The sequence below is a fragment of the Ochotona curzoniae genome, unplaced genomic scaffold (assembly GCF_017591425.1).
Source record: "Ochotona curzoniae isolate NIBS_2020 unplaced genomic scaffold, NIBS_Ocur_1.0 contig_2855, whole genome shotgun sequence".
Lineage (NCBI taxonomy): Eukaryota > Metazoa > Chordata > Mammalia > Lagomorpha > Ochotonidae > Ochotona > Ochotona curzoniae.
Genome location: NW_024465615.1, coordinates 1461484 through 1486642, shown reverse-complemented (window position 1 = coordinate 1486642; position 25159 = coordinate 1461484). Strand labels below are relative to the sequence as shown.

The following is a 25159-nucleotide window of genomic DNA, read 5'->3' as shown; positions in this document are numbered from 1 at the left end:
ATAATGAGAAAGGTTGTGATTAGAAAAAAAAAATCCTCAGAATTTTGCTGGGAGCAGTCCAGTAGCCTAATGGCTCAAGTCCTCGCCTTGCACACCAGTATCCCATATGGGCACCAGTTTATGTCCCAGAGGAACTGCTTCCCATCCAGCTCCCTGCTTGCTACCTGGGAAAGCAGTCAAGGATGGCCCAAAGCCTTGGGACCCTGTACCCACATGGTGCAGACCCAAAGAACTGGAAGAGGCTTCTGGCTCCTGGCTTCGGATTGGCGCAGCACCAGCCATTGTAGTCACTTGGGGGAGTGAATCATTGGACAGAAGATCTTCCTCTCTGTCTCTCCTCCTCTCTGTGTATTTGACTTTCCACTAAAAATAAATCTTTATCCAAAAAAAAAAAAAGAAAGAAAGAAAGAAAGAAAGTTATGCTCACTTAATAGGTACAGAAACACTGGGCTCGGCTGCATGGCCTAGCGGCTAAAGTCCTTGCGTTGAACGCGCCGGGATCCCATATGGCCACCGGTTCTAATCCCTGCAGCTCCACTTCCCTTCCAGCTCCCTGCTTGTGGCCTGGGAAAGCAGTAGAGGATGGCCCAATGCTTTGGGACCCTGCACCCACATGGGAGACCTGGAGGAAGTTTCTGGCTCCTGGCTTCAGATCGGCATAGAACCAGCTGTTGCCGTCACTTTGGAAGTGAATCATTGTACAGAAGATCTTCCTCTCTGCCTCTCCTCCTCTCTCATTGTACAGAAGATCTTCCTCTCTGCCTCTCCTCCTCTCTGTATATCTGACTTTTCAATAAAAATAAATAAATCTTACAAAAAAAAAAAAAGACTGTGGAGGCAAGCATTTGAACTAGTGATGAAAATGTTGGTGAAGGCACCCGTATCCCAGATCAGAGTGTCTTTGTTGGCTTCCTAGTTTTGGCTCCTGATTCCAACTTGCTGTTCATGAAGACCTTTGTTGTGTTGTCTCAAGGAGTCAGACATTTGCCACACTCATGTGAGGCCTGGATTGAGATCCCTGATTTCTTCAGGCCACTTCCCCATCACTACCACTATTGTGGGAAGGAACCAATGGATGGTAGCCTTTACTTTGTGTTCATCATCTGTGTGTGTGTGTCTCTCAAATAAATAATTTAAATATGTGATTATATAAGAGAATAAAGTTCAGTTACGGGGTGCAGCCAGTGACAGTCAGCACCCATTGACAGTGGGTAAATTGAATGTGGCTGTGTCCCCTACACTCTGTCCTGAAGATGGGGCTTAACAGCAATGGAATGTTAATTTTATGCTTAGCCACTTTCCTGCACCACCTGGGTGGTCGTTCCTGCCCTCCTGTCACTAGCCTATTATCTGGGAGGGGATGGTATTGCATTGTTGTGTAACCACTCCCCTTATAAGCCTCTTTAAAGGGGATCTCTTTTTTTCTGGTTAGGTGTTTCTTGACTGACCCAGGACAGGTAACACACTGAGCATAGTCTCTGTGGACTCAGATGGGACAATGGATATAGTAATGTTGTTTCTGGTTTGTGTACTATCAGGAGTTCAGGAGAGCTGAGGCCTAGCAGTGATGGAACGTAGGCAGAGGAGCTAGGGAAAGGTGAATGTCTGCAGCTTTGTAAGTATGTCCATGTATTTCATTGTGTGTCTCTTAGGATAACTTATATTGTTGGGGGAGCTGGGACATAGGTCTTCAGCTTAAAGGATGGATTTAAGGATAATGATCATTTGTTCCTCTTGTTATGTTTGGTTGGATTATGATTGGTTGGATTGCCATATGGACTTGTAATTTGCTATTTCTAGTGTGCTCTATTATCACCAAGCCTGGTTAATAAATACTTTTAATAAACCTTAGACATGTCTGGTGTGATCTCACTCACACCCCATATCTGTTCCAAAGTTTTATGTTATGATTAGATTTATGATGTGACTAGGGGTCATGATGAGTTACTGTATATTTTAAAATAATAGAAAGGATTTTGAACTTAACTTTTTAAAGACTTTATTTATATTTGAAAGACAAATTTATAGAGAAAAGGCAATACAGGGAGAAAGCTCTTTTATCTGCTGGTTCACTCCCCAACTGGGCAAAATAACTGGAACTGAGCTAATCCGATGCCAGGAGCTTCTTCCAGGTCTCCCATGCGGATATAGGGTTCCATTGTCTACTTCTTTCCCTAGGTCACAAGCAGGGAGTGGGATGGGACACAAATTGGTGCCCATATGGGATCCCGGCATGTTCAAGAAAAATATTTAACCTCTAGACCATCACACCAGTCCCTGAACTTGGATGTTTTTAACATGAAACTATGATCAAGGTTGGATGAGACTGACTTGCTAGTTACTCTGATTTTATCACCACACACTAAGTACATGTGTCAAAACATCATACCACGCTGCACCAGTATGTACAGTTTTATGTGTGAAGTGAAAAATTATGGGGTGCGCATTTGGACATTACTTGATATATATACATCCCATATTGGAGTGACTGGGTTCAAGTCCCAGCTCTGTTACCAATTCTGTTCTGCTAATGTGCAGCATGGAGGCAACAATTATGGCTTACGTAGTTGGACTCTGCCACCAACATGGGAAATCTGAGCTGACTTCACAGTTCCCAGCTTTGGACTGGTCTGTTCCTGACTGCTGTGGGCATTTGAAAAGTGGATTAACTGATGGATCATCTATGTCCAACTGTCTAGCTAAATCTCTCTACGTTTTAAATCAATGGAATAAATAATAGTATGAAAAAAGTTCTGGTTATGGGATAATGGAAATAATCTGTATCTTGGTTGTTCTGGTATAAGACTTTATAGGTGTGATGTCCTCTTAAATGTACTTTACAAATTTGCAACCTCAGGCCACATAATTGATCTAGGGTCTTAGCTGCTAGGCTTAGAAATCCATCACCAGCAATGGCCTATTTCAGCATGGTGCTTTCAGATATTGAATGACTATAGCAAGAATATTAAAACAAATTTATTGTAAGTGTGCCTCAGGAAGCTAACTTTTAGCTCCAGTTCTTCCAATTCATCTTTACATTTCTTAGTACTCAAAGACACTGGTGGATATTGTCTTTCTCTTTTCAGGCTTACACAGTGGTGACATGGCTCTCCAAGCCTTTCCCAGATTCCTCTCAATTTCTATCACAAATGTTTCCCTTTAAAAAAGTCTTGTTATTATCAGCTTTTTAGGTCAACCTGAACTAACGCAAAGTACTCATCAAAAGTTAAAATTATATGCCTCCAAAAAGTGAATTTATTGTGTTATGTAATTTATGCCTCGATAAACTCACTTTTTACATAGGTGTTTTGGAGGCACTGTGGTACAGGGAGTTAAACCATCTCTTCAAAACCAACATTCTGTATGAGCACTGGTTTGAGTCCAGGCTGCTCCACTTCCAATTCAGCTCTCTGCTAATGTGCCTGAGAAAGTAAGATAAAGTGGTCAAAGTTTTTGTGTCCCTGAACCCATGTGGGAGCTCTTGGCTTTTGCCTGGCCCAGCCTAGCCTATTGCAGTTGTTTGGGGCAGGAACCAATCGAAGAAAGATTCTCCTCTCTCTGTAACTTTGCCTTTCAAATAAGTAAAAATAAAACTTTAACAATAACCCTCTGCCTTTCAATAAATAAATACAGAGATCTTTCATCTACTGTATCACAACTCCAAATGATAACAGCTGTGGTTTGTCAGGCTGAAGCTGGGAGCCTGGAATTCCAGGTGCTTTGGTAAGCAGTTGGATCAGAAGTGGAGCAGTTGGGAAAAGAATCAGTGTCCATATGGGATGCCAGCACTGCACATGGTAGCTTACCCTGTTAAGTGAAAATGCTGACCTCTTCCCAGTAAGCCACTCTTTATCCTCTTATTTATTCTTCATGACATTATCATCCCGTGATATATCACAGATTTCTTCATTTGTTTATCTTCTGTCTCCCCAACTAGAATGCAATCTCACAAGAGCAGGAACTTTGTTTCACATCTCAGTATATTGCCACAACTACCAATGCTGTATTGCCACCTTCTATGTTGTTGACAGTAAGCAGTCGTTGAATAAATGAAGTTCACTTTCAAATCGGCTTCTTCCTTTCTCAGTTTATTTCAGAAAAAAAACCAGAAATTGGTAAAAGGAGAATATCGGCAAATAGTAGTCTTGAGCCACAGGCTCATCTGAGGCCTTGAACAAGCTGGCATGTTGCACTGAACACATTTTTGGGGGGCTTTTCAGAATGTCTCATCTAGTCCATCACTTCAGTCATTATGTTTATAATGGTCCTTGGCTCATTTTCTTCTCATGGTGTTCATTTTGAAAACCCTAGCCTTTGATCAATCCACACGGTTGCGTTTCTATACCCCAGTACATTGTTCAGCACTGGAGAAGAGATGGAATTATTAACTCTGCAAGGATGAGATGAATTGGGAAAATAATATTTATTCACCCAATAAGTTATATATAATTTTTTCATGTGTGCTTATTAAATGGTCAGTTACTTCAGATTATTATAATAAAATACCATAAACTAAATGGTTAATAAACAACAGAAATCAGGTTTCGTATTGTAGTGTAGAAGATAAAGCCATTGCCTGCAATGAATTGGGAGACTTTGAAAAAGCTCCTGGCTTTGGATCAGCTCAGCTCCGGCCATTGTGGCCACTTGGGGAATGATCAGCAGATAGAAGATCTTCCTCTGTCTCTCCTCCTCTCTGTATATCTGATTTTCCAATAAAAATAAATAAATCTTTAAACAATTTAAAAGATAACATTTATATGGCTGGGGTTGGAGGGAGGAAGGATTTCTCCAGCATATACCAAATGTACAAAACATAGTATACAATAATTGGTAAAATTAGCCCATAAATAAAAGGTATTGCTAAAACAAAAATTATTGACAACACAAACACAAGTCTCCCTACTAATCAATAAGAAACAAAAGAATTTATAAAGCGGGCAAAAGACATGGATTTTATAGAAAAAAGAAATTTAGGGCCCAGCATGATAGCTCAATGGCTAAATTCTCAACTTGAAAGCTCCCAGATCCCTTATGGGTGCTAGTTTGTACCTTGGCTGCTCCATTTCCCATCTAGTTCCCTGCTTGTAGAGGATGGCCCAAAGCCTTTGGACCATGTACTTGTGTGGGAGACCAGTAGGAGACCCGATTTACTCCCCAAATAAGCTGCAACGGCAGCTGTGCTGGGCCGATCCGAAGCCAGGATCCAGGAGGGTGCATTGGGCCGTCCTCAACTGCTTTCCAGGCCACAAGCAGGGAGCTGGATGGGAAGTGGAGCTGCCGGGATTAGAACCGGCACCCATATGGTATCTCGGTGTGTTCAAGGTGAGGACTTTAGCCGTTAGGCCATGCAGCCGGGCCCAAGACAGGTTTCTTCTTGGGATCACTTCTTTCTGCTGGTTGGCAGCTATAATATTACCGTGTGCTCCCATGGTCCCTTGTCTGAGAGCAACAGGCAAAGCAAAGCAAGCAAAAAGCTGGCTGTATTTCTTCTTACAGGGCATTAATGCCATCATGTGGGCCCCACCTTCATGAACCTGCATTACCTCCAGAGGGTCCAGTTCCCAAATGCCATTACATACACTGGGGGCTTGAGTTCCATAAGGTGATTTAAATTCAGCTCATAGTATCCTGTAAATATCTTTTTACTGCCTAACTTCATTAATAATCGGAGTACAAATGCAGATATAAATGAAACCCTGCCTTACACCTGCCAGGTCATACAAAATTGAAACATTTGATAGAGCGAAGGAACTCTCTCTGGTGAGCACGGAGACTGGAACAATTGGCAAAGGGCTAAGTATTTTCTAGAGCAACAGTAGATGCAGATACCCGTGTTACTCTCAGTGTTCTAAACTAATACTTTTCAGACTGCTCATTACAACCTAACAGGAAGTCATAAAATTAATGTTAGTGGTGCTACAGTTTTTTTTAGCATCACGACTTTTATGTAAATATAAATACATAACACATATTTTATTTATCTCCTTAATGACGGAGCCAGGATAATGTCTCTGGAATGTTGTATACATTTTATAAGAATCAGGAATGTTGAATTAGTTAAGTGCAGTCGCGTTGTTTTCTACTGGATGAACAAGAATGAAACAACACTTATAGTAAAATAGCTAAGAACGAAGTTATGGCCTGAATCCTCCCAGCGTTTACTATATACCATGCCAACCTTCTAAATCTTTAACAATGCTTTCCGCCCTGAGGCGATACCACGGCGAGAACCTAGGCGCGATGGCGAACGCAAGCCCGGGGCCGCAGTAATGAGCAGCCCGGACGTGCCCGCGGTCCCGCTACCCGCGAGCGGAAGAAGCCCGCACACGCACGTACAGCAGGCCCGGGCAGGCCGAGCGCACGGACGCGGATCCGCAAGGCCCGGCGGCGTCGCTGTCTTCCGGGGACCCGGGCGGCTGAGCCCAGCCCTCTCCGCGCTGGGGCGGCTCGCGCCTGCGCACACAGGGCCTGAGCGGGCGCCCGCGGGAAGGGGCGACGGCGGGTAAGGAAGGCCTGCGGCCCGCGCGCGTCTGTCACGGGGGTGGGAACTTCCCTCTTCGGCTCTCCCGGGCTCTCGGGACCCTTAAGGACGAGAGAAGAGCCCCCTTGGAAGTGGTTCGGCCTTCTGCCTTCTCGGGCACGGCTCAGACAACCGCAGTGTGTTCGCCCTCACAGAGCTGACTGTGCTCCACGCCTCCGCGGCCTCGCCCGTCCCCGGCCATGACTGGGGAAGCCGGAGGCGATGTCCCCGAACCCCCTCTCCCTCGACCCCTGTGCTGAGACTCGCCCTACCCCCACCCCGCCCTTTAGTAGCGTAGGGCTGCTTTTTAGTGTAGCAGCAGCCTAGGACAGCTTTCTAGCCACCCACCCATCCCCAACCCAAGCACAAAACCCGGGGTTTTTTGCAGCTCCTCCTGGGAATTCTTTCCGACATCTTTGCCAAAGCATCGTCCAGAGGCTCTCGGCAGCAAATTCAAGGTCACACACCCAACAGATGGCCTTTGGTTGCTTGGGACATGTCCACCGTTTCCTAATAATCTGCTTCTTCAAATTTGGGTGCCCTAAGTCCCTGTGCAGTTCCTCCTATTAGCGGGATCCTGTCTGCAGCCAGTGAGAGGCGGGGTATCAGACTGGGAGGTCAGCGGCTAGAGTTCAGTCTCAGGGAACCTTGGTTAGTATATCAGTAGGCTGCATTAGGGACTGCAGGTTCTCATTTGTGTGGAGACAAATACACGGTCTTTGTAAGCTAGTTAAAAAATGTAATATGCTGACACTCTGTGGATGCTCAAGTTCTAGCAGTTACGTTAGAACCTTGCGGATTTTTTCTCCCCATTTTTTCTTTATTTTTGATAATCTTTACATAGTTAATTAGGGCACAAAGGCTCAAGGGCTACAGGAAAATGGGTAAGACAAAGGGAGAAGACCCATCCAGTTTCCCACCCATCCCAGGTCCCTGATGTGAGGCATGCTCTGAGGGTCTTGCTCAAGTGGTTTTGGTAGTTCAACAGTTATGAATTGCTGCCAATCTTGCCATTCCAAGCACCTTGAGGTCGCTGCAGAATCTACTGATTGGCATAGTCCATCTTAGAGTCTCCGTTTGCCCAGTTTTTCATTGCCAACATATGAATGGGGTAGTTGATCGATTTGTTCTGTCCTCTGTTGTGGTGCCAGGTATCCTCTGCAGGTTCCGATAGACTGCCATATCCTCCACGTGCACCTGATTGTGCTGTCCACTGCTCGGTCTGAGCCTCTTAGGAGGCTATGCTCTGGCACTTGCATTCCATGGCATACCATGGAACCTGCACTTCTGTTCATGATTAGGGTTCTGAGTCTGGCAGTTCAATTGGGGAGATCCCAAAAGAAATTTTGTCAGGTGATTCCAGACCAGATTAATTAAAAAAAAATTTATTTATTTTTATTGGAAAGTCAGATATACAGAGAGGAGGAGAGACAGAGAGGAAGATCTTCCATCCCATGATTCACTTCCTAAGTGACCACAACAGCTGGTGCTTTTGCCAATCCGATCCCAGGAACCAGGAACTACTTTCAGATCTCCCACACGGGTGCAGGGTCCCAAGACTTTGGGCCATCCTCAACTGCCTTCCCAGGCCATAAGCAGGGAGCTGGATGGGAAACGAGGCTGCTGGGATATGAACTGGCGCCCATATGGGATCTCAGCATGTTCAAGGCGAGGATTTTAGCCGCTGTGCTATCCTGTGGAGCCCCGAGACCATATTCTTGTGTGTACTTGCAAGTACAGGGCTCAGTGTAGTCCGTGGCCCCAATCAGCTGGTGGTTGCAATTGCTGGGTCAAGAAGCTCACAGATTTCTCAACGTTCATTCTTTGTCAAGACAATCAGCTTAGTTGTTTTTGACTTTGATAAATTTGAATGCTTATAAACTTAACTGATATTTCTCTAAGATCACCTCCACACAAATTGCTGTCAGTGTAATTGCCTTTTTGCCTTGATGCCTAAATTGTGAAACTGAAGTCATTTTAGATTTCTCCACAGTTCAATATTATAGCATCTTCTGGTTTCTTTGTTCAAAAGGTAATTTGGCTTTATCTCTTTGATCCTCATTGCTGAAGTTGTACGCTGTTTAAAAATGACTCCATTCCCCTGTTCCTCATCCCCCCTGAAGAGCTAAATAAAAATTCTGAAATAAGACTGTGTATTTAATCTTGAAAATCTATGAAGATGCAGGGCCAGGCTTCTATGCCTAAGTGGCAAGTTTCCCCCCCCCGCCTTTTTTTAATAGCATAGCATTATAATTCCTATGCAGTATGATACAGCAGAGAAAGCCTTGGGTTTAGAGTATTCGTGAGATTCAGATAATATGGCTGTCATTGTAATAAAGTTGTCTGCTTGGGGAGCACTGTTGATCTGGGACAAGTTGTCCTATTTTCTTGCCTCTTGATTTTGGTGAGAAGGACATAGTTTGTGGAAATGGTAACGATGTAAACATGTTTATTATTTTTCATTGTTTTCATCCATTTCACACATGTCTGAAAACCTAAAATATGTTAGAGACTGGTGTTATAACTATGAAAGATAGTCTCTGATCTTAGGGTTTGGATTTTCAACGAGCATGTGTGCTGCACATAGGATGCTAGTGTCCAAAAAAGGCAGGACATTATAGAGGCTGTAAGGTAAGCTTAGAGTAAGCCCCAAGTTCTGCGAGAGGAATAAGGCAAGGTGCCTGGAGGGAGTTACGTTTGGACAGAGTCTGGAGTAATAACCAAGATTCAGAAGGGCTGTGTGTGCTATAGCAAACACACAGTTTGAAAGTTTTTGTTTTTCATTAATGTTCATTTCAAAGGCAGAGCAGCACACACACATACAGAGGGAAAAAGAGAGACGTTCTGTTCACTGGTTCATTCCTCTAAGAGCTGCAACAGCCACGTTTGGACCAGTAGCAGAAACCCAAACACCAAAGCTGTCACCTCCTGCCTTCCCAGGAACATTAGCAGAAAGTTGGATGAGAAATCAAATAGCTGGACTTGAATTTGAAGCAGCACTCCAATATGGGATGTGGGCATTACAAACAGTGGCTTAACTAGCTGTGTCACAACAGCATCCCTCTCCCTGCAACCAGTTTGAAGGATTTTAAGCAGCTGAGCTGGTAACAATTACTTTTTTTGAAATTTAATTTTGGCTGTGATGTGTGCTTGCTTATTACAGTGTACAAAAAGTTTTTTTGTGCTATTTTATCAAATATTTTATGTATCCACAAGAATGTATGACCTCTCCTTATGCCTTAACTCTATCTTTTTTAGAAATAACTTATTTATTTGAAAGAGAGAGACAAATAGAGGAGAATAAGAAACAGAGACCTTCCATCTGATGGCTTACACTGCAGATGCTGGGAACTCAATCTGGGGTCTTCCAGGGAGGGACCCAAGTATTTGAACTGTCACCTGCTGCATCCTAGGGTGTGAATTAGCAGGAAGCTAGAATCTGGAGTTTATCTGGTACTCCAACCCAGATACTTCTGTATGGGTCATGGTTCCCTAGCTGCTTAACCAAACACCTGTACCTATTTGTCTTTTAGTATTCATTTTAGATCTCATTTCTTCTCTGAAGCATCCTCCAATTTTTTTTTTTTTTAAGGTTTACTAATTTGAAAGGCAGTGTTATAAAGAGAGCTTGTGGTTGGTGGGAGACAGAGATGGAGAGGCACAGAGAGCTTCCATTCACAGGGTCACTCCCCAAATGGCTAAAACAATCAGGGATGGAACCAGCTGAAACTATGAGCCAGGAATGGCATTCAGGTCTCCCATGAAGGTGCCAGGGGTCCAACTACTTGGGCCATCTTTGCTGCTTTGCTAGATGCACTGTGAGGAAGCTGGATCAGAAGTGGAGCAGCTGAGGCTCTAACCAGCACCTTTTTCGCATGCAGCAACGTAGGTGGTGGCTTAATCCAGTATATCACAACACCCTTCTCTTCCCCCTTGATTGGTTTAACTTCCACTATTTAATTTCTTCACTGAACCCATATTAGGTTTCTCACACCTTATTCATTTCGTGTATGTTTTATGTCCATAGTAGACTGTTAAGAATAGTCAATGTTTGCTGCGTATATAGGTAGGCCTGTTTTTTTTTTTTTTTTTTTTTTTTTTTTTAACATGAGAGAATGTTACTGGGCATCTTTGTATTTTGTTTTTCAGGTGGAAGCAGATTATGGATAATAGTCCTTTATAATCTGTCGTCATGGCTACCGAATGCTGTTCCAAGGCTACTGATAGTCCTTTTTCATCAGATAAACATGCCCAACTCATCTTGGCTCAGATCAATAGAATGAGGAACAGACAGAATTTCTGTGATGTGCAGCTGCAAGTTGGACAAGAAACTTTTAAAGTTCATCGGCTGGTTTTGGCTGCCAGTAGTCCTTACTTTGCAGCTTTATTCACTGGAGGAATGAAGGAATCCTCAAAAGATGTCGTTGAAATTCTAGGGATTGAAGCTAGAATCTTTCAGATACTTCTAGACTTCATTTACACAGGTATGTTTTAAGAACCTGTTGCTGCAAATGAAGAATGATACTATCACTCGTGCACTACCGTGTGACCATAAATTGATCTGACTTATTTAGCAGGTAATTGAGCAATGTGTTATAAGGAGACTTTGAAAAGTTCCTGTCTTTAGTGCATAACTCCTTTTTCAGTAACCTTAAGGAATTAATTGATTTTGTACTTGTTACTTATAATAATTTTTTATAATAATTTGTAACAATACAATCAAACTGTCTCAATAGATTATGGTTAAATAATGATACCTGTATAAATAATGGATTTTTTTTTAGACCTTGTGAATAATTATATGCATATAATAACACTATCATAGAGAATATTCATAATATGTTAAATTTAAAAAGTGGAACAAAATGCAATTCAATGTTGTAAAAAAATAAAATAATTTATATGTATTTGTGCATAAAAAGGACCTAAATGATGAGACTGTTCCTTTTTCAGTAAAGGAATATAGGAGTTTCTTTCTTTCTTTTTTTCCTTTCTTTTTTTAAGGTGTATCTACTTATTTTTTAAGTCAGAGAGAGGGAGCAACAGAGAAAAGTCTTCTGTTTGCTGGTTTATTCCACAAATGGCCACAAAAGTCTGGGCTGGACCAGGCCAAATCCAGGAGCCAGTCAGGATATCCCACATGGGTGACAGGAGCCCAAACACTTAGGCAAACTTCCCTTTCTTTTTCCAGCATTAGCAGGGAATTGGGTTGGAAGCGGGGCAACACTGTGTGGGATGCCAGTGTCACAGATGGTGGTGTTATTAGCTATACCACAGGTCTGGCCCCAAGGAAAATTCTGTTTTCCTACCCCAAAATGATTATAACTAGCATATATTATTTTAGCCAAAATATTTGTTTTTCCGTTTTATAAAAATTTAGTAACATTAGGGCCTGGCGCAGTAGTCTAGTAGCTAAAGTTCTTGCCTTGTATGTGCTGGGATCCCATATAGGCACCGATTTGTGTACTGGCTGCTCTATTTCTATCCAACTCTCTACTTGTGGCCTGGGAAAGTAGCCGAGGATGGCCCAAAGCCCTGGGACCCTGCAGCCCTGTGAGGGACCCAGAGGAGGCTTCTAGGTCCTGGTTTCTGATTGACTCAGTTCTGGCTGTTGTGGCGATTTGGGGAGTGAACCAGAGGATGGATCTTCTTCTCTCTGTAAAATAAAATCTCTCCTGCAAAGTTAGAGATATACAGAGATGATGAGGAGAGACAGAGAAGAAGATCTTCCATCCAATCACTCCCCAAGTGAATGCAATGGCCAGTGCTGTGCTGATCTGAAGCCAGGAGCCAGGAACTTCTTCCAGGTCTCCCACACAGGTACAGGGTCCCAAGACTTTGGGCCGTCCTGGACTGCTTTCCCAGGCCACAAGCAGGGAGCTGGATGGGAAGCAGGGCTGCTGGGATTAGAACCAGCGCCCACATGGATCTTTCTTTGTGTGTTCAAGGCAAGGACTTTAGCTGCTAGGCCACCGTGCTGGGCCTGATGCTTAGGACTTTCTTCAAAGAAATAGAAGTGGTAAAACATAGAGAAATGAAGCCTCATGAGCGTATTCTGGGAGAAATAACATTACAGAGAATTGGCATTTAAGGCAAAATTGATATCAATTAAGAGCAGCATTTGGCTGCTAGAAATAGTTACTATATGGTTTAACAAGATAAGAGTTTATGTTTCCATAAAAATTAATTCGTAAGTTTCTAAGCCTCTATAGTGGCTTCATAATTTAAGTCTGTGTCCAGTGTTCTTTCAGTATTTTGTTCCATAATCAATGGTTTTTGGCTGCTGATTTCATGCTCACTGTGCTCCAGCCAGGGGAAGGAAGAAGTTAGTAAATCACAAGGGTGTGTCATCTCGGGCTGTTGTTAAGCATTTCTGGTCCTCTGTGACCACTGCTTACACCCTCCTGACCATACTCAGTTCGGAGTTTACTGCTAAGAAATGTAATTTTCAGCAAAGCACACATGACACCCATAATAAAATCAGAACTCTGTTGTCATGGGTGAAAGGAAAGTGAATATTGGGTGTTTATTGGGCAAGAAAATTTGTAATGGGGGTAGCAAAACCTGTTATTCTACTTATCTCTACTTTAGATTTGTCATTAATTATTAACAGTTCATTTATCACCTTAGTTTCTTTTTCTTTTTCTTTTATTTTCCTTTAAGATTTATCTATCTGAAAGGCAGAATTACATAGAAGCCAAGAGAGACAAAGAAAGGGAGATCTTCCATCTGCTCATTCATTCCCCACTTGGCCACACATTCAGAATCAAGTTACATGGATTTAAAATCAGCCTCTGCCTTTAATTGGTTGTTTGACACTAGATATTTTATTTAACTTTAGTCATTTTTTTGAAATTTCCTTATTTATTTGAAAGGCAGAGTTACAGCAGGAGGGAAACAGAGAGATCTTCCATCCACTGGTTTATTTTCCAAATGGCTGAACAGGCAGGATGGAGCCAAGAACCTGAAATTCTGTCTAGGTCTCCTGGCTGTGTGGCAGAAACCCAAGTACCAGGGCCATCTGCTGCTGCTTGCCCAGGCACAATAACAGCGAGCTGAGTTAAAACTATAGCAACCAGGACTCAAACCAGTGCTCATGTGGGAAGCTAGCATTGCATGCAGGCAGCAGCTTAACTCCTTGTACCACAGTGTTGGCCCTGGCCAGTCTTTTTTTTTTTTTTTTTTTTTTTTTTTTAAACAGACATTTATTTAGTCCTGTTTTTCTTTTTTTTGATTCAGATATTGGTGACATGACAGTGAAACAGATGGACATTGTCTCTGCCTTCACAAAGCTTTATGAATGTTACAGGTTAGATACTTATGAAAGAGAAATAAGTGGAAATAGCACTTTTATAAAGTTCTACTGAGTTGTAGGACACTGTTTTTATTACTCTTTATTACAAGAAAAAAGTTAAAGCCAAGTATAAGGTTTAAAGAAGAGCTTATCTTTCTTGGCAGGAAAATTATAGTGATTTTTTTTTCCTATTTGTCTATTTGATGTTCTCCTAAATTCATTGTATAAATTATGGAAATGAAGCACTCTGGGAGGAGGACAGGAAATCAGTATATGTAACTTAAGAATTTAGTAGCTTCTACTATGTTTTCTTCCTTTAAAGATTTATCTACTTTTATTGGAAAATCAGATTTACAGAGAGAAAGAGACAGAGAGAAAGATCTTGCATCTGCTGGTTCACTCCAAGTAGCCACAACAGCTTTAACTGAGCTGATCAGAAACCAGGGTCCAGGAGCTTCTGGATCTCTCACATGCATGCAGGGTCTCCACACCTTGGGCCATCCTCTATTGCCCTCCCAGGTTCAAGCAAGGAGCTGGACACGAACCCATGCCCATATGGTATCTCAGTGCATGCAAGGCAAGGATTCAGCCATTGTCCATCGCACTTGGACCAATAGCTTCTATTATGTTACAGACTTTTAGTATTAAAAATGGAATTGTGCCATAGTAGGTTAAGTTTCTGCCTCTGGTGCCAGTGTTCCATATGAGCACTGGTTCAAGTCCCAGCTGCTCCACATCCGGCTGTCACTTATGACCTACAAAAGCAGTAGAGAATGACTCAAGTCCTTGGGCCTCTGTTCCCATGTGAGGAAGCTACTGGCTACTGACTTTGGATCAGCTTGGCTCTGGCTATTTTGGATAAACCAGCAGAGGGAAGACTTTCTCTCTCTCTCTGTATATATGTATGTATGTGTCTCCTCTCTGTAACTCTGCCTTTCAAATAAAAACTTAAAAAACTTCTAAAATTGACATATTGAATGATCTTATTCTTCCCCGTGCCTCAGTAAATATTTATATATACAACCTTATGTTAAAAAAGCGTGAAATTTGGTGTCAATCTCTATCCTGCAACTTGCTTAACCATATGACCTGAGAACAAATTAATTAAGTTTTTTTGGGGAAAAAAGTGAATATCTATCATTTGGGTTTGTAGTGATGATTGGATTAATGTATAGAACAATGTTATGTATAGTTCGTTGTCACCATTTCATAAGTGTTAGGTATGTTATTGAATGTGCTCTTTCTACAAATTCCTTGTTGCCTTTTTACATTAATATCTTTCTACCATGCAGGCATGAACTTATCCAGTATCGACTTTTGAGTGGGTTAGGTGCAGTGTCTTTATTCTGTGGTCATTTTTGTCTCCCTACTTCTCTAGGTATCGTGAACATAGGCGTGAATAATGTCCAGGAGTTGATTGTTGCAGCAGACATGCTACAATTGACTGAAGTTGTTCATCTTTGCTGTGAATTTTTGAAAGGACAAATTGATCCTCTGAACTGCATTGGGATCTTTCAGTTCGCTGAGCAAATTGCCTGCCATGATCTTTTGGAATTCACAGAAAACTATATTCATGTCCATTTTCTGGAGGTTCATAATGGGGAAGAGTTCCTGGCACTTACAAAGGATCAGCTGATCAAAATTTTGCGCAGCGAAGAGCTTAGCATTGAGGATGAATACCAAGTTTTCTTGGCTGCAATGCAATGGATTCTGAAAGATCTGGGGAACAGAAGAAAGCATGTGGTGGAAGTGCTAGATCCAATTCGATTTCCTTTATTACCTCCTCAGAGGCTTTTAAAGTATATAGAAGGTAACTTTTTTTTTTGCTGTATTATCAAATTAGTTGATTCATTGTCTAGGAGCTTTTTCTCTGAAAATGTAAGAAGGCTTTGATTTTTTTTTGATTCAGTAAAATTTTGTGAGTGATAACTGTATACAACTAAGGTTTATGTGTGAATATTAGTATTTTAATATTACTGCCCATTATTTTAATCAGAATTCTTTATGATATTAATGACTAAGGCAATTAGTGTTATAGATAAAATTACTGATGAAGTTAATATAACTACTGCTATTATTGTTAATACTGATTTCCTCTCAGGGTAGTCATTTGGGGCAGTGGTTAAGATACCGCATGGAACTTTTGCATCCCATGTTGGAATGTCTACTTTGAGACTTTGCTTTTCAATTATTAATAATTATTATTAATATCATTTCATGATACAGTTACATAGACACTGGGATTTCCCTTATCCCCTCCCAAGTCCCTCCCTCTTTATCGAGTTCTCATATATTATTACCATAGTATAGTTCTTCCTAAACAGTTGTTATGTCCATCATTGAGGGCAAGGACAAGGGCAGAGATTCCAGTATCCTATTGTCAAGTTTCACTGGGAGTTCATCATTGATCTGGAAGTAGAGATGCATACTGCATTGTATCCTCACATCTGAATATGATAACCTCCGTTACACAGTTACGATGCATCCCCTTAAATGAAAAGCCACAATATAAAATCAACAACAGGAAGAAAAAAGGAAATTAACAACACCATGTAGTTAAATAGCATGCTACCGAACAACTAATGTGTCACTGAAGAAATGAAAAAAGAAAATCAAGGACCTTATTGAAGAAAATGTTACTGTATGACCTATGAGTCAGTGAAGAATTTAATGAGAAAGTGTTTTGAAGAGATGAAACTAAAAAAAAAAAAAAAAAAGAAAGAAAATCCATGAGATATAGTTTCCACTGATCTTGGTGATATGTGTCTCCTGTAGGCAATAAATAGATGGGCTTTGTTTTTTTAATCCAGTCTATTAATCTGTGACATTTGATTGATGAATTTAAGCCATTTACATTCAGGGTTAATATATATGGGTGGTAATTTGGTTCTGTCATTTCAGCAATGGGTTGTTCATTAATTTAGTCTTCTGTTGTTATTTCACTGGGATGTTCTTCATATTTACCTTTAGTTTTGGTGGGTGTTATTCTTTGCTGTCAAGAGACTATCTATAAGTAATCTTTGTAGGACCGGTTTCAAAGAGGCATATTCAAGAATAGAAAAATTTTATTTCATTTTCAAAGGCAAAGATTTGCTGGGTACGATATCCTGGGCCAACAATTTTTTGCTTTTAGAATCTGGACTATGTCACTGCATTCTTTTCTTGCCTGCAGAGTTTCCTGTGAGAGATCAGCTGCGAATTTAATTGGCATTCCTCTGTATGCCAATTAATTTTTTTCATGAGCACATTTAAGGATCTTTTCCTTATGTTTAATTGAAGAGAGCTTGATTATCATTATGTTGTGGTTAAGATTGCTTTTAGTCAACCCTGTTGGGAGTTCTGTGCCACTCCTGAATGTTGTTTCCCAATTCTTTTTTTAGATTAGGGAATTTTTTCCTTATTATTTCATTAAATACATTTGCAAAGTCAGCTTCTCTTTCTGTACCTTCTGGGACTCCCATAACTCTTATATTTGGTCTTTTAATAGTATCTTTTAATTTTTTTTAAGATTTATTTTATTTTTATTGGAAAGGCGGATATACAGAGAGCAGAGACAGAGAGGAAGATCTTCTGTCCAATGATTCACTCCCCAGGTGGCCGCAACGGCTGGAGCTGAGCCAGTCCGAAGCCAGGAGCCTCTTCTGGGTCTCCCACGCGGGTGCAGGGTCCCAAAGCTTTGGGCCGTTCTCAACTGCTTTCCCGGGCCACAGGCAGGGAGCTGGATGAGAAGTGGAGCTGCCGGGGATTAGAACCTGCGCCCATATGGGATCCCGGGCGTGCAAGGCGAGGACCTTAACCACTGCGCCATCGCGCCAGGCCCATCTTTTAATTATTGAATACTATTTTTTTTAGCTTGGCCCAGCTCTGCTTCCAGCTTTTCATTTGTTTTCCCGTTGGTGACGGGAAATATCTTCTAATTCTAAGATTCTTTCTTCTGCTTCCTTCATTCTATTTTGGAAACTCTCCACTGTGCTTTTACTTTGTTCCATTGTATTCTTCATTTCTGATGTATGAGCTTTCATTTGATTCATTTCTTGTGTGACATGTTCCTTACATTTCTTGAACTCCTGTGTTACGTGCTTCTCATTGTTGATAAGAAGCTTTATAACAAGTGTTTTGTATTCTGTATCCCCCATTTTCTCAATGTCTTCCTCAGTTAATCCTGAGGTTGGCAAAGGGCTTTGCTCCTTTGCAGGGAGTCTTCAGTAATATTCATTGTGCCTCTGTCTCTCTGTCTCTTCTTTTACTCTTGATCATTGTACTTCTAGTTATCAGATTCTCCTTTTGGAAGATTCCTAAGCTGTGTCACCAGCAGGTTTACAATTTGATTTTACTTATTGCATTTGGTATCCAGTTCTTCGTTTGCAGTCACTTGTTCCACTCCCTCTGATGATTTCAAGGTCTGGGTTCTCATGTTATGTTTTAATACCTACTTAGGTATTGTATGGGTCAAAATATGTCCGTGTGCCCCTCAGAACTCACAGCCAACAGGTTCCGGCAAGATTAGCACCAAAAACAACCTGTTTGTATTGGACTCCTGGTGTCTCCCTAATCCTGGGACCTGGTCCAATCGGAAGTGGGAGAAAGGTTGTATACACAACAGTGCAGCCTCAGCATCGTATCACAGGAGGTAGAGTGGTGAGCCAGGAGCTAAGGCACTCACAGATAATCTATTTCTGTCTGTGGCCAAGATTTTCTTCTATACTGGATTCTTTCATTTCTCTTTTCCCTTGGAATGTACTTAAAAGGATGTGATGCTTACTGGAAATTCTACTTGTTCCTTCACAGGGCAGGTTCTTATGTATTCTGATTGATAATGTAAGAGCTAGCTCTCTATGGCATCACTTATACCTTAGTATAATTACTTTGTTTTCTGTAGTATAAAGTTTGAAGGCTATATATAATATTCCCATTACATTTTTTTTTCTAAAATAGACTTGGGGGTGGTAAACCCCAAATGCCTACAATGGCCAGGATCAAAATCAGGACTCAGGCACATGATTTAGGTGTCTGATGAGGGTGATACAAACGCAATTATTTATATACCTATCATCACTACCACTCCTGCTGGAGTCAAAGCTGGAACTGGAAACTAAACTAGGCAGTCTAATGTGGGACACAGGTGCCTTGCCTGTTGAGCTAAATGCCCATTCTGGACTTTTACTTTTAGTAGTTGTTCCTCAGCCTCTCTCAGTTTTGCTTTCACTGTCCATTTTATATATCTCCGAACTGTTAATATTCATGAAAATTTAAAGATTTTTATTATTGACCATCTTTCTTCAGTAGTCTTTTTGGAATGTAAAAATATGGCTAGGGTTATAGGGACAAATTTAAGAGCTGGGAAGTATATCCCTTGTAAGCATACATAGTACTTGTGTACAAATTGGGAAATAATACCCAGTAATACAAGGGTTAGGACTTGTATCATAAGACAGATAGCTTTTCATTCCCAAGTTACTTCCTCACCTAAGCACCCTTGAACAGCGACAATCTACCTAACCATATTTGATGTCCTTTGTTTATTTAAAATCTATCTGAAAGCCAAAACCAGAGAGATTTTCCATCTGTTGGGTCACTTCCCAGTTGGCTACAATGGCCAGCACTGAGACAGGCTAAAGTCATGCTACAAGAGTTTCATCCAATCTCCCACACTTAGGCCATCTTTCATATCATTAGCAAGGAGCTGGATTAAAAATGGATAGCCAGGGCACAAACTGTTGTCCATGTTAAATGCTTGCGTTGCAGGTGGCCACTTTTAGTGCTATGCCACAAACCTGGTCCTTTAGTCTCATTTTGAAGGACAGTCCTTATCCCATCAGAATGTTAGTTTCTTGCTTTGTAACTTTGTCTTTCTGTTACTAGGTTGTAAATATAGGATTTTTGACAATTTTTAATTTCTTTAGATAATTGTGGTCCCTTTTATTTTACTGTATTTGGAAATCCTCATATTTATGTTTTCATATTATACAATATTTCCTAAACATTAATAACTGATTTAAGGAAAGTATGCTTTTCATTAGTGATGACAAATCTTTGGTGTTATAAGAAACAAACACCATTGTTTAATGATGTATTTTTATTTCATAATTATTAAATGGATATTATCTTTAGAGAAATGTGACTTTAATATTCTATGTTCTTGAATATTGCTTTTAGGAGTATCTGATTTTAATCTTCGTGTTGCCTTGCAAACACTTTTGAAAGAGTATTGTGAGGTGTGCAAATCTCCCAAAGAGAGCAAGTTTTGTAGTTTTCTACAAACGTGCAAGGTTCGACCTCGAAAGAAAGCAAGAAAGTACCTGTATGCAGTAGGTGAGAGCCTTAAAAAGTACAGACATTTGAAGATTAAATTCTTTCAATATTTTGTTGGAATGCATAGTTACTTTAAAGAATTATGTTTAATTGCATATACTGACAGTTTATAAATTATGTTTATATGTTAGGATATAAACTTCCCAAAATAGTGACTTGTTAGACATCTGTTCCAATAGATGTGAGCTAATTCTCTGAATTTTTTTAGAATACATAGTCAAATATCTGACTAAAGAAATGGTGAAAATGACAGCATTTTAGAACATTCCAAACCACTTGGACAGAACCCTTGGAATATTTACACATTAAGACTTTGGGTTGATATAAGGTGGCAGTTCCTCATCCCTGAGTACTGGGACATGTGGAAAGTCATGAGTGGTTTCCCCCTTTGTCTCAACAAGAAGAAATAGCAAATTTGGAAGCAATGAGTTCAACCAATTTTCCCTAAACCTCAATCCTTCCCACCTGACCGACCATGTAATCGTTATTTAAAAATAAAGTTTATATATATATGAAAAAAGAAACACAACTTTAAAAGTTAGACGTTGAAATCAGGTGAAAAATAAGGAAGTGAGATCTTTAAGTTTTGAAGTACTCTCACTATCTTAGAGGGTCATTATGATTGATAGGAACCAATGATCTACAAAGTGTCAGTGTGCAGAATGGTCCATCAGACCATCAGAGGAATCCGTTACAACTGCTTTTATTTCTGTTATTAATATATTATAACATGTAAGGATACAAGCTTCAAGTTTATACCATTTTTATCCAGTTGGGTATTTAGTCACACCAAGGATTTTAACTCTTTTTTTAATTGGAAAAGATACTAGGAAAATCATAGTGAAACCTAGTAACTATACAGATAACTAGTACCTAGATACTTTTTCTAACATTCTATCATAACCAAGGTCACGTAGTAAAAACACTGCAGTTAACTTACTCTTTTTAAGCCATAATCTTATAAGAATTGATTCATTTAAGAATGTGATATTTGCACACATTTAAATATCTTGCATATGTATGCCATTAGTAAGTGGCAGAGTCTACATCATTTACTTCATGATATATTATAGTTTTATGAAATGCAATTTGAGAGGGCTAGGTTTTCTATTGTGTCCATATTATCAGTGAGCGATTTGCTGTGTACTTCCTTTGTTTAGGTGGATACACTCGGCTCCAGGGTGGTCGTTGGAGCGATAGCAGAGCCCTCAGCTGTGTAGAACGTTTTGACACCTTTAGCCAGTACTGGACCACTGTGTCTTCACTTCATCAAGCTCGAAGTGGGCTGGGAGTAGCAGTTCTAGGAGGGATGGTGTATGCAATTGGAGGTAATGGTAGAAACATTTTATTTCCGTTATTAGGCTAGTTGGTTACATTCTCACACATCTTTATTGCTATGTGCTATATGGTACATTGTTTTGGTGTGCTCAATAGTGTTAAGGAAATGAATGAAGGAAATTGGAGCATACGATGTTGAATATTTCATGCCAAAGGTTTAAGATTTATTTTATTTTATTTATTGGAAAGGCAAATTTACAGAGAGGAGAAAAAAAGATTTTCCATCTGCTAGTTTGTTCTTCAGATGGAGCTGAGCTGATCCAAAGTGGAAGCCAGGAGTTTCTTCCAGTCCTTTCATGTGGGTGCAGGCTCCTAAGGCTCTGGACCATCCTCAACTGCTTTCTCAGGCCACAGGCAGAGAGTTGGGTGGGAAGTGGGGCAGCTAGGACAGGAACTGGCACCGGTACAGGATCCTGTCACCTGAAGATGGAAGATTAAATAATTGTACTAGGCCCAGTTGTTAAAGTTGGCATTGTGGCCTGGTTACATCCCATACTGGACTTCTGATCCCAGTCCCAGGAGCTCCACTTTCAATTTTACTCCCTGCTAATATGCCTGGCACAGCAGCGGAAGATACCTCCAATGACTTGGGCCTGTGCTACCCAAGTGGGAGACCAGAATATAGTTCTGGGCTCCTGGCTTTGACCTGGCCCAGACTGACAATTACTGCCTTTCGGGAAGTGAATCATTGTGATTAGAAAAGATAACTAAACCTGATGTATGTTTCTTTTATTTAACTCAGGTGAAAAAGATTCGATGATTTTTGACTGTACTGAATGCTATGATCCAGTTACTAAACAGTGGACAACTGTGGCTTCAATGAATCACCCTCGCTGTGGTTTGGGAGTGTGTGTATGTTATGGGGGTATCTATGCATTAGGTAATTATACTGTGTAAAGTAAGAATAGTTAATATATTTTTAAATCTTATATATAATTGTGTTATAAGTGTTTCTTTCCTCCTATAAGAAATGTTTGTCTTCAGTTCTGCAAATTGTTATATAATATGTGGGAGATACTGTCAAGGATAGAGTCTTTAAAAAGAGATGGAACTGTCAGCATTATAGTTGTGAGTTAAGGCCACCTGCTGCAACCCTGGCATCCCACATAAGGGCAGTTTTGAGTCCAAGTGGTTCCACTTCCAATCCAACACCTAGCTAGTACACTTGGGAAGAGAGCTCCTGCTACTCACATGGTAGACCCTGGCCCAGCCCCAGCAGTGTTGCCATCTGGGGAGTGAACCAGCCAATCAGGCAATGGAAGCTCTTACATACATACACACACACATGCAAATATAAACAAATATTTGTTTATGTATTAAAAACATTTAAAAATTTTTTATGTTTACATAGCTGATCAGGGTGGGAAGGATCTAGGGTTAGGGGAAAATGCATGAGAGCATTATTTCCAGATTTTATTTTTCTTCCTTTTGTACCTGGGGGAAGGGAGGAGATGAGGGGAGAAGCCATATCCAGTCTCCCAAGCTTCAGTACCTGGTGATGGGGAACAACCACCCGATGTCCTCCCAGGGTCTCTAATGTGGAGCATGCTCTGAGGGCTCTGCTTAAGTGGTTTTGATAGTTCAGTTTCAAGAGTTGGAGAGTAATAAGGGAATGCTGTTTTGGGGTGAAGGGCCTTTTCGAAGATCCTAAAGTCACTCTGTACAGTTTACTCTGCTTAGTGTTGAAACTATCCTTAAATAGGATAACCAGTATGAACAGATGAAGTTGTTTTAAAAGGGGGTTTTGCAAAATACCATGTTCCCCATGAGGTAATGCAGAAGTTTTGTTTTGTTTTAATCTCTAGTGAAAACTAGACACAGAATTAAACACTTGAGCTCTATTCCTGGTCAAATTATAGTTTTTCCTGTGATTGTAGACAGAGAACCCCCATGCGATTCTCATCTGTAGTATGAAATGATCTTTGTCAATGCCATTTTTTTAATCGACAGTGCTCTCCTATTTGGTTACAGGTGGATGGGTTGGAGCTGAAATAGGGAACACTATTGAACGATATGATCCCGATGAAAACAAATGGGAGGTTGTTGGCAACATGGCTGTGTCACGCTACTACTTTGGGTGTTGTGAAATGCAAGGTAATTTCATAAAATTTTTTCCTCAAAATATTTTTTATTTTCCATTTTTATTATAATTTCAATAATCATTACATAGTTAAAAAGGTTCAGGGGCTACAGGAAAGTGGGTAATACTATTATTTCTGCCACCTCTGTCCACCTAAACCTGCCGACTGCACGCCCATGGGTGCCACGAGCCATTAAGTGCCGCTCTGCCTGCCACCCTTGAGGGTCTGTGTGATCAGCCGCTTGGGGCAACCTCCAGCAACCTCCGGTTGCATGCCCCTGTGCTTTCTCTGCCTCTGCCCTTGGCCAGCAGCTGCCAGCACCACCTGTCCTGTGCAGCTCCAGCCTGCCGCTGCTGAGCGCCAATATAAGAGCCTTCCTCAAGCTGTCACCTGCCACCTGGGACCTGGCCACCGCTGCTGCATCCCCCCCCCCCCCTTTTTTTTTTTTGAGTTTCTAGGTTTTTTAAAAATATATTTTTATTTTGAATTTTGAATTATGTGGTACAATTTTGTATAGGCTAGATTTCCCCCCAAACTCCCACCCCCCCATCGGATTTTTCCCATTTTGTTACAATAGTGTAGTTCTTCATAAAGAATCATAATTTTATCAGTCTCTTGTTTAAGTGTACCCTGACATTGTTGGTAGAGACAATGTCAGCCAGTCCAGATCTCATTGTCTACACATGTCCAACAGTTTCAGTGGAAATCCATCTTTCATCTGGATGCAGGGATACATGTTCCATTGTACCCTCTCGTCTGTATATGATAAACCTCAGTTCTCCATCACTATACATTACCATATGTGAGAAGCCATGAAACAAGGTCAACAAATGGTATGAGTTAGAACAACAGCCACAACAACAACAACAACATCAACAACAAATTACAGCACCATGAAGAAAAACGTGCCACTGGGTAACCAACACATGAGTGACAAAAAGGAAACACAGAAGTCTCTTGGTAAAATGATGCCATCACATAATTCATGAGTCTGTGATGAATTCAACTGGAGAAAAGAGATTATTTGGGATGAACCAAACTGAAATAAAAAACATCAAAATACATGGGATATAGCCAAAAAAGCGAACAATCGAAAACAGTATGGATTGAACTATTGGAGTTAAACCTTTCATGTTGGTTTCCTTATATAAGAGAGAATATATGGTATTTGTTCTTTTGTGATTGACTCATTTCATTGAGCATAGATGGGACCACCTGGTTGTAAATAGAATAATTTCATTCTTCTTGATAGCTGAATAATATTCCATGGAGTAGATGTACCACAACTTCTTTAACCACTCTTCCTTGGAAGCACATCTAGATTGTTTCCATGTCTTTGCTATTGTAGATTGTGCTGTTGCAAATATAGGATTACAGATCCCCTTCAAACATGCACATTTCACTTCTATTGGGTATATTCCTAGGAGCGAGATAGGGGTCATATGGCAAGCTTATTGCAAATTTCCAAGCACTCTCCATATTGAGTTTGAAGGTTACTCAAACTACCTCCTTCCACTATTTCCTAGTAAGGACTATTACAATAGTATAGTCCTTCAGCACCAGTAACAAGTCCAACATTTTGCATTTAAGTGTATCATGGCATCGTAGGTA

The 25159-nt window shown here is 40.7% G+C and overlaps 1 protein-coding gene across 6 annotated transcripts in view; it reads left to right on the top strand.

Moving 5' to 3' along the window:
- The window catches only part of LOC121154750 (intracisternal A particle-promoted polypeptide), a 51089-nt gene that overhangs the window by 18104 nt on the left and 7826 nt on the right, over nucleotides 1-25159 (top strand). For 2 of the 6 annotated variants that reach the window (XM_040977752.1, XM_040977753.1), the window contains exons 2-7: nucleotides 10673-11007; nucleotides 15196-15627; nucleotides 19974-20129; nucleotides 21290-21457; nucleotides 22210-22347; nucleotides 23439-23561. In XM_040977752.1, coding sequence (XP_040833686.1) covers nucleotides 10716-11007; nucleotides 15196-15627; nucleotides 19974-20129; nucleotides 21290-21457; nucleotides 22210-22347; nucleotides 23439-23561 — 1309 coding nt within the window. In that variant the 5' untranslated portion in view covers nucleotides 10673-10715. Of the gene's footprint in view, nucleotides 1-10672; nucleotides 11008-13762; nucleotides 13833-15195; nucleotides 15628-19973; nucleotides 20130-21289; nucleotides 21458-22209; nucleotides 22348-23438; nucleotides 23562-25159 lie in introns of those variants that run through there. The other 4 variants (XM_040977756.1, XM_040977757.1, XM_040977755.1 and 1 more) reach the window with 4 other exon arrangements.